Below are 10,425 nucleotides of genomic sequence, written 5' to 3'. Positions count from 1 at the left end.
CACAGTATCATTTCTCCATAGTTTTTTTTCCTTTTTGAAATTACTTCATTCTTGGCTCCTGTCATACATTTCACATTCTTTAAATTCAGAAAGTCCTATTTGATAAATCTGAAGTGCAAAGACACACACACACACACACACACACACACACACACACACACACGTATTTTTAAACATTATTGGCTGCTTTTGCTCAACAAATGAGCTCATACTTGCCCCTTCTTCCCATTTTGAGATTAGCATTTTTGTCACTGCCTTCCCTGAACAGCCATGGACTCCCCTATATAAACTTAGTCTGTCATCTGTCTTGAATGAACAGCCTAAAGTGGAGCATGATCACAACACTACTTTTTTTCCCTCCTCTCCTTTTCCTCCCTTGGGCATTTATCTATTCCCCACCATGTTTCCCCTTCACCATGGAAACCATCTGCAAAGCAAAACATGAGATGTGGAAACTTGAGTCTCTGAACAGGGAACAAGGAAGTCAGTCCGGAGTATACTGTATAATCTGAATAGCATGGGGGAGCATGGATTTTGTTCAGATAATTGGCTCCTGCCCTCAATCAGCAGCGAGGTGGCCTCCCTAGTTACCCTCCTGTCTGGGGGGTCCCTAGTCCGTTATCCAAACATCCAAATCTATTCTGCCCCCCTCCCCCCAACACGAGACACAAGGTATGTCTACACTGCAATTAGACACCTGCAGCTGGTCTTTGCCAGCTAACTCAGGCAGCTGGGCTGTTTTAATTGCAGTGTAGATATTCAGGCTGAGGCTGCAGCCCGAACTCCGGGATCCTCTCACCTCGCAGGGTCCAGCCTGAGCCTCAATATCTACACTGCAATTAAACAACCCCTTAGCCCAAGTCCTGCAAGTCAGTCATCTGTCACAGGCCAGCCGAGGGTTTTTAATTGCACTGTATACATACCCATGGGGGATGAAGAAGGGATTTGGATAATGCAGAGGTTGGGATAACAGGGTTTTGGATAAACAGGAGTATGCTGTATATCAATAAAATGAACACCGTGTATCTCAATCTTTCACTGCTTTTCTCTATTATCCAGCAACAGAAGTGAATGGATGCTGAGGACTTGTTTCTATAGGGAGCTATTCCTGATTATCTCCATGTGTGGACACTCCATTATTCCAGAATAAAAATGCTTTATTCTGAATTAATTTGGAATCCACTATTTTAATCCACTTTTGGATTAAACTATTCCAGAATATAGTACTCTGATTCTAGAATAAGTGTGTCTACACATCGAGATAATCAGGAATAGCTTCCCAGAGACAAGCCCTTAGAACTACATGAAATGAGAATAGTCCTGCAAGGTGCTGATGACCCTCTGCTCCCATTCATTTCTATTGCTTTAAGAGAAGGTGCTCTGTCTGAATATGAATGTATAACAAATACAAAAACTTGCTTTTTGTTTGGTAACTTCAATAAATTAAAATGTCTCTCTAGACTTGTAGAGGGAGCAAGGTGAAGAGTGTGTGGTTACTTCTTTGCAATTTCTTTTGAACAACTAGAATGGTGAAGCCTCAACATGGGAGAAGCAAATGCAGGGAGAGGGCCCAAATGAGGGGTTGGATTTTTTCTTAAAAATCCGGTCTTTGTGTTAAAAGGGGTATTAGTTTTCATCCAGTGATCATTAAGATTCATATGTACGTGTGTGTGTGTGTGTGTGTGTATATATAATTAAATTGCTGTAGTGTCTCTGGCCTCACATTTCCCACGTATTTGAATAATTGTCCCTATATCTAAATAATTCTTCTCACCCAGACATTTTTTCCTGGAAGTTTATTTCCCATGGTTAAGGCCAAAGATTATCTTCATTCAGCTGTTTGCATCCCATGAAACTCAGATTCATAGACTCAAAAGCCAGACAGGAGCACTGTGATCCTGTAGTCTGACCTACTGAGTAGCACAGGCCATAGAACTTTCCCCAAATTATTCCTAGAACTGATCTTACAAAATCATCCAATCTCCATTTTAAAACGGTCAGTGATGGAGACTCCTCCCCAACCCTTGGTAAACTGTCCAATGGTTAATTACTGTTTTTTTTTTTAAAAAATTATGCCTTATTTCTAGTCTGAATTTGTCAAGCTCAACTCCACCATTAGATCAGATTATATCTTTGCTCTGCTAGATTGAAGAGCCCATTATTAAATGTGTTCCCCTCCTAGGTACTTCAAATTACCCTTTAATCTTTAAGGTAAAAAAATAAGCTCAGTCATTATCACTCAGTCTTGAGTTGGTTTGTACATGGTATGCAAGTTGTGTGATAAGTTTGGTGAAACTTAACTCATTGATAACCTCTCAGCAAGACTCAGTCTGAGACCTGTTCTTCTCACATTCACAGATGCATCTCAAACAGCCCCCTAAATGGAAAATGTAAGTGGTAATTCAATATCCTGTGCTAAAACTAAATGTAAAACATACTCCTTTAACCACAGTCTCTAAACATCTGTTTAGATTGTGCTGCATTTTAATCACCTGTCCATTAAATAAATGGCCTAGAAGGGAAGGCGTCTGAAGTTTTTGCTTTGATAAGAAATTTCCAGTTGTACTGATTAGTGAGCCCAATTTCTTGGCCACCAGAGGTTTTATTTCAATGTTGTCTCAATGGTTTATAATGTATGGTGGAGGTACTATAAGCTAGCACCCAGATAGTCAATAAAAGAGGTCTCTCTCCCTTTTCATCTACATTCAAGACCAGAACTTTTTCAGCTGTCTTGCTTAACCATGAGTACTCAGTTGCCCAATGATTTATTGATCTGGAGACCTCAAACCACATAAGGCATAGTTGTAAAGGCGTCAACATGCTTGAGAAGCAATACACAATGGAAGAACTCGAGGTCAAGGGGTGTGTGTGTGTGTGTGTGTGTGTGTGTGTGTGTGTGTGTGTGTGTATGTATATGTATATACATGAAAAATCCCAAAACATTTCTCTTTTCCAGATGTCTGTAAGCCAGCAGCAATCCGGAAGAGGGGTGCCTTGTCTGCGATGCAGAGGGATGTGTACAGGCTTTGAGCCACATTCTTGGAGGTAATTGATCTACTGCTGGATGGGCTCTTTAAAAATCTCTGTTGGGGCTTTGTCTATATTCAGGCTTCACTGACTCTCTCAAAGTAGATGCAAACTGATAAATGATTGTGTTGGAGGAGGAAGGGAAATGCATAGTTTGTGCAAACTCAGTGCTGGGGAGGCCACTAGGGGGCTAGAGCCAGCATGAAGGTTCCATCCTTAGGATATGTCTACAGTGCAATCTTAGCTCATGCACCTACATATGACTTTTTGGTCTAAACCTGCTACGGCGCACATAACCCTCAAGCATGTGCCTCTTTGTGCTTTGAACCTGTTTTTGCTTGCATGTCTGGGGGTCTGGGTTGAAGCTGTTATCTCAGACTGGAACCTGCCCATTTTGCAGTGAGGACACAGGAAAGGTCACTTGAATATTGATAGTCCTCCCCAAGTCTCCCTGAGAGACAGGGATATTCCTTCACAATTGACAGAATTGATTGAAGAAGAATCTGTTGAGTGTCTGAACACAAAGAACCATGGGAAATGCCCCCAGATAAATATTAAGTGCAGAAACGGTGATGACATAATGCATATAGGGCTTTGCTGAATGCTTATAGTGGGTTAGGCTAACCCAAGTGCTCTGACCTGGGTGCCAATCACCCAGGCTAACTGCGCAGTGTAGACATAACCCTCAGTCTCTCCACCTTGACTCGTCGTCGTCGTCCTCCTCCTCCCTATACAGCCCCATCCAAAAATTAAAGAAACAAGCAAAATTGTGGACTTAACATGATGTTTGGAGACTATTATCCTGTTCACTCTACCATCATGGTATATCTCCTCTCCACCACTTCTTTGTCTTCTCTTTACCCTGTAAGTTCTTCAGGGTACGGACCATCTCTCACACAACTTGTCTAGTGCCTAGCACAGAGGGAATCAGATGCCCTAAGTGAGATCAGAGTGTTACTGTAATCCTGGTAATAATGAGGCACTTGCACAAAGGCTCTGGGATCTAAGGGGAACCACCAGGCTTGGAGACAGGCTCCAAGATGAGTTGGGGGGAAGAGTGGAGAGGGAAGGGAATCTTTTTGTTAAGATTACCTCCTGCCAGAACCCTGTACCAGAAGTGGCACTTGGATCTTCAGTGAATGAGGAATGGCCCAAACCATACAAGCTAGCAGACAAAAATATCCCTTCTACATTGCCATCCCATAGAAATCTGTAATGGGATCAAGAAGGGGAAAACTAAGCCAAAGAACAGCCCCATGCCTTCTTTCTTAGACCAGAATCCATACTATTGGGTTTTACCAAAGAAAGCCAAATGGTATCAACACTTCACTGCTGAAATACTCCTGGATTCTCTCCCCTCCCTGCCCCCCTCCTTCATTTGCTTCTCAATGTTCTTCAGCTTTTCAAAGTTCTCATGTACAGCAGCCAGGCTAATAGTGTCTGGTGTTTTATCCCTGTATGCCTACAATTATAATGGTTAGAGAACATTTCCATCAGAAAAGCCAGTTTAGTATTTTGTGTTCATGACACTTGCTCCTACTTCAATTGGGTGGCAGGAGGCAATTTCAGCAGGGTGCTCAAGTGATCATAGGTCATGCTTCAAAAACTCCTCAGCTCTGTTCCACCAGAGCTGTGTATAACAAAAGTAACCTTTTTGCACAATTTAAATTATACAAATTCAGAATAAAAAATATTCAGGACTGGACTCCTCTCTTCAGCTAGCCTGTGTAAACTATCAGTGGCCCAGGGTGTTTAGCTACCCTTTCATTCTATCCAGAAAACCCTTTTCACAAATAGCCCAAGATGAAGAATTGCATAGTCACTTCTTTACTCTGTATTTCTTTAACTATATTCACAGTACTAGTCAAAATGTCTCTTCTCCCCCCCCCCCCCACACACACACAACAAGAAAAGGGTCTAGGGTGGGAGTGTCACAGATCCACAGGCCTGGTGCTCTCAAACAGCTCTGGAACAGTCCCTGGGAGGACTCCTTTAGTGTGTTGACCCTGTTAGAGTCACGCTTTACCGCCTCCTGGGACTGAACTTCGGAGCCGTCAGCACCCCTGCTTCACTCCGTGAGCTCCCCCCAGTGAGTGCACCTGAATTGGACACTTGGGGAAGACTTGCACAACCAAAGGGAGCAATGCACTCCTGACTCTGGAGTGGCTCAGCCAGCTTGGTAGAAACAGAAGGGTTTATTAGATGTCTGGAACACAGCATAGAACGTCCTTAAGTTAATGTAGAGAACAGAAAAGTACAGCAAAGTCCATCTGGATCAGCCCAGAGCCCTCCTCCAACCCCTCTCCTTCCAGCAGCCCCACACTTAACAACACCAAGGGGCTCTTCCTTAATCATTTGCTTTTGTTCCTAGGCAAACATTGTCGCTTGGCCCTCTGTTCTCCAGCTGGTCAAACCTGGCTGGCTTCCTGCAGAGGGTGGGCCCCTCTGGTCATTATTTGCTAGGTACCACATGGCCAGGTAATTGTCTGGGCCCAGGCTGCAGACAGTAAGGAGTCAGTCACATCTAGGTCTCTGCAAAGACTAAATCTTTTCCCTCTGCCTAGTTAACCATGCAGCATGTAGGGAAAACTGCAGCACACACATTCTTCATACAAAGTACTATGAAATATTCCCTCTGTCACAGGGAGCAACCCAAATTTTTCAACTGTCAAGACTTTCAGGCTCTTTTAATTGAAAACCCTGAAATTTACATGGAAAATGTTAAAAGAAAATCTTGTCATAGCAAGCATTTTCTGAGGAAGATTCACATTTTTTTTTATCAGCTCTAGACTCTGATGCTGCTGTACTCCCTGATTGGCAGGGGGTGGGGAGGCATGATCTGGACATCCCTGTGACTTGGCTATCTCCACATGGTAGAATGCCCCCTTGAGGTCATGAGCAGCTGGCACAACTTAAATCACCCTTGAGACTGCAGTAAGTTGTGGGGGAGCCATGATCAAGGGAGGATTTAAAAGGGTCTCTAAGCCACTTTTGCCAAGGTAGCCCTCCAGAGCAGCACTAGGAGGTGATTGGCTGTGTAGAACAAAAATGAACTAACCAGATCCAAAGCTAGAATGCATCTTTCAATTAAATGATATCTTCATTGTGGGGAACTGACTTTTCCCTTTAATAGGCACTTTTCTATAGTGTGACTTTTTTAAAAGTGGAATGAAGCAGTTTGTTTACATCTCTAACGTGCAGATGTGGCTCTAACCTAGAACCTTTTTTAAAGGTGATATTTGGATGAAGGTTACAGAGAAGCTGAAAGCCTACTAGTGATGCATCATCTCGTACAAATAAAAACACATGTTCAGCTTCACTTACATTATGGCTTCATTGGAGCCAGGAAACTAACAGCTGTGATGTGATTACCTGCGGTTAATAGAATGGGTTGTAATATAAAATCTGTAAGAATATACTGGCTGGCTAGAGACCTGCACAACAAAGGAAAATACAAAAAATTAGCCTGCTAAACATCTATCTGGATCTCCCAAACTGCACCAAATGCTCTGCCAACACATTGCAGGTGACATACTGAGGTGTGAGGATTATTATTTTTGACCCCATAATGTATTAATCTAGATTACACCTCTGCATATGTTAACCATTTCTTTCCCTTTCTGTAGCAACCCTCATGCTAGAGCAGGGGTAGGCAACCTATGGCACGTGTGCCAAAAGCGGCACACGAGCTGATTTTTTTTTCTTTTTTTCCAGTGGCACTCTCACTGCCTGGGTCCTGGCCACCAGTCCGGGGGGCTCTGCATTTTAATTTAATTTTAAATGAAGCTTCTTATTTACTTTACATATAACAATAGTTTAGTTATATATTCTAGACTTGTAGAAAGAGACCTTCTAAAAAGGTTAAAATGTATTACTGGCACATGAAACCTTAAATTAGGCTCCTCCTCCCCACACACACACCCTGTCCTGATTTTTCACACTTGCTGTCTGGTCACCCTATGTAAAATGCATTAAAATATAGTCCTCCTTTGTATAGAGTAAATGTCTTTCAGGTCACTTGACCTAAGCACCTTGGATCCAAACTGTACATCTAATGCCACTAGAAAAAAGAAAGTGAAAACTAAGGGAAACCATGCAGAAAACTTAAACCTGAATCTTCCAACAAAGGAAACAAATTCCTATTTTTCAACCAACTTCACCCGTGAGCGTGGGAGACAGTTTTCACAGGAGCACAGACTATGTGGCTTATCTTTGCAGGAGCTAGCTCAGATCTTGCAGCAGTCTGAACTGAATGTGAAACTTGCATGCAAAAATAAAATCCTGATAACTAATCAAGCTATTTCTTTTACAGGCTGGGGAGCAGGAGAGGAGTTTCTATCTAAAATACTTAGGAGGCACTTAAATACAGCAGTAATGGCAGTGGGGGTGTTTGTTAGATCGGTGCCATTTTAGCAGTTCTGTCCATCTGCTCTGTGTGCCCTTGATGTAACTGCAGCTGTACGATTTTAATATAATCCACTACCCGTGAGCCAGGCAATTTACAAACTCTAATATCCCTCCCATAGATGGGGAAAAGCTGGGCCAAGGTGCTAAGGGTTGTGAAGTAGCACCGTCTGAACCAGTCAAACTCTAGAACCCACAATGTAAGTGCAGGTTCAAATGGAGGGGAAACGAGTTTGCGCCTCTATTCCACTAGTTCTTCTTTTTGTCTTAAAATAGATTTTTAAAAAGTGCACTGTGTAATAGAATTTCTTGGCAGGGATTAGAACAGGCTGTAAATCCTACAGTACAGCCTACTGCAGTTTGTATAATTCTGGGAATTTAGTAAATGAAACTGAATATTCACTTTGGGGGGGTGGAAGTGAGAATATAAATGAGGGTGCTCTCTTTGTGCTACTGTTTTTTTTCTTTGGCATCAGCCAGTTGCAAAACAGCAGACATGTACTTGATGCTATTCAATGGCACAGCAGGAACAGGGCTTGGTGCCAAAGTAATTATACTCTGTTTAGACTTTAGCCACCTGATGCACTGCATATGGGCTTATATACTGTAATGCAAATCCTGTGTGTGTTACACAGGCTTGGAACCCAGCGTACAACGATTTGAAAAATGCTTTTCAAACAAAACCCATGCTGTCTGTCCTTGCTCACTTTCAAATCTCTGAGGCACCAGCCAACAGGATAATGCCAAATGTCCATAGTAAATATTCCACACACGGCCTCACTGCTATCAAGGACAAAAGTGACAGACATGGCTAGTGTGGCTGGGGAAAGTGAAAATAAAAAGCTTTGGTTTTGCAGGATGTTAATGTCGCTCACCATGCTCATCAACAGGTTAAAATTTTATTAAGATGTTTTAAAAAAAAAAAAAAATAGTGAACAGAGTTTGAGCATAGAAGTTTCTGGTTATCCGGGAATAACATACAGATTATCGAGGGTGCAAAGTTTGGTTTAAGATAAGGTGGCATGAGGAATACATAATCTGCAATATCCCCGATTGGGGGTAAAAGGTTGATGCGTCAAAGTAGAGACATTGAGATATGAGGGTATGAAGTTCATAAAGTGGCTATGTTCGGGTGTAGATTATGAGTGGATATGATGATGAGGATGGATTGACCCTCATCTGGTGAGATTTAATGTTCAGGGAGTTTATGGTTCCAGTTCATATGATCCGACGGAGAAGGTCACTTGGTCCCTTTCTCGTAGTGGGAGAACGATGTCACTCTGGCTCACGCCTCCTGGTACTGTCGGTGGCCGGTGATGTGCTCGATGTAGATGTCCCTGGACCATCGGATGGCATCTGAGACCATGAGGCGCCGCACGAGACGTGCATCTACCTTAGCAATGGTTCTCCTAAGCCTATTTTTTGGCTGAATTGAGGTTTATCGCAACAGGATGTCTAATATCAGAAATTTCTTGTTTCTAGATATCCCATTTTCAGTATTTTTCTAAAAAACAAACTGTAGGCAACATCTAGTAGATCTCTTGGTTAGTAACACACTTCTGTTTTGAGGACCGCTCGAGCAGCACAGATGTTAACTACTGAACATCTGTATTTAGGGTTACCATACGTCCGTTTTTTCCCGGACATGTCTGGCTTTTTGGTAATCAAACCCCCGTCCGGGAGGAATTGCCAAAAAGCCGAACATGTTCAGGGAAAAATACCACCGGCCGGGCACTTCCCCTCCCAGGCTCCAGCTGCTCTGCTCCTCCCCTGACTCTTCGGCTCTGTTTAAGAGCAGAGCGCTCCGGCTTCGGGCAGCCCCCATGCCTCCGGACCCCGAGCCGCCGGCCGGGCACATCCCCTCCCAGGCTCCGGGGGTGCAGGGTCCAGAGACATGGGGGCTGCCCGAAGCCGGTAGCGCTCGGGCAGCTTGGCTCTTAAACAGAGCCGAAGAGTCAGGGGAGGAGCACAGCCGCCGGAGCCCGGGAGGGGAAGTGCCCGGCCGGGGGCGCAGGATCCGGAGGCATGGGGGCTGCCCGAAGCCCGAGCGCTACCGGCTTCACGGTTTGCCGGGCAGCCTCCAGACCCTGCGCCCCCGGCTGGGCGCTTCCCCTCCCGGGCTCCAGCTGCGCTGGGGAAGCGCCGGCCGGGGGCGCAGGGTCTGGAGGCTGCCCGGCAAACCGTGAAGCCGGTAGCGCTCGAGCAGCCCTTTTTGCGTGGCTGGGAGGGAGGGCGGGGACTTTGGGGAAGGGGCGGAGTTGGGGCGGGGCCAGGGGTGGGAAAGGGGCGGGGCCAGGGCCCTGTGGAGTGTCCTTTTTTTTTTTTTTTTTTTTTAAATATGGTAACCCTACTGTATTCCTCCTCTTATCCTGAATAATACCAAAGTGTTTTGTACAGTTGCAAACCAGAAAGAAACAATGACTAAAAATTAGAAGGAAACTTCTGTCCAGCAGATGAACAAGAATTATGATTTAAGAGTCTATATCATGCTTGTAAAATACACAATTTTGTTCAAGATTTTAGAACTTAACACTCCATTGTGGTGTTTGCTAATTTGCTTTTTAAATTATGTATTTAAGGACTGCACAGTTCCATATTTGTTGTACATATGGAATCTCTGTATTACTTAAGTACTATTACAGATTTACAGAATGTGGTATGTAATGTCACATTATACAACTGTGGGTTCCTGATTTCCACACCTAAGCTGCATGAAAATCTCTGCCTTCAAAGTTCAGTTACTACTTGTTTTATGACTTGCCAACTACAGAGGAGAATTGTGAATCAAATTAATCATTCCTATCAAATTCTCCTGATGTCATTAAAGTTATACTAAAAATGAATTTGGCCCTTTGCTTTTAAAACTCTATATTTTGACTATCAAGAAACAGCAGTATGGCTTTATAATCTTTCTATCTTTGGTTATAATTATGACTACGAAAACACTGAACAATGAACTATACATTTCAATAATGGAGGCCAGTGCTTTACTAT

General features: G+C 43.5%; 1 protein-coding gene across 1 annotated transcript in view; it reads left to right on the top strand.

Annotated features, from left to right (window-relative positions):
- The first annotated feature begins 2,818 nt into the window (after window positions 1–2,818).
- LMCD1 (LIM and cysteine rich domains 1) overlaps window positions 2,819–10,425 on the top strand; it is a 29,764-nt gene continuing 22,157 nt past the window's right edge. Inside the window, exons 1-2 of the mRNA XM_065408396.1 lie at window positions 2,819–2,866; window positions 2,957–3,045. Of these exons, the coding sequence (XP_065264468.1) occupies window positions 2,819–2,866; window positions 2,957–3,045 (137 nt within the window). The remainder of the gene's footprint in view (window positions 2,867–2,956; window positions 3,046–10,425) is intronic.

This window comes from Emys orbicularis, chromosome 7 (assembly GCF_028017835.1).
Source record: "Emys orbicularis isolate rEmyOrb1 chromosome 7, rEmyOrb1.hap1, whole genome shotgun sequence".
Taxonomy (NCBI): domain Eukaryota; kingdom Metazoa; phylum Chordata; order Testudines; family Emydidae; genus Emys; species Emys orbicularis.
Note: the sequence above shows the minus strand (reverse complement) of the source record. Positions and strands in the feature narration are given on the sequence as shown.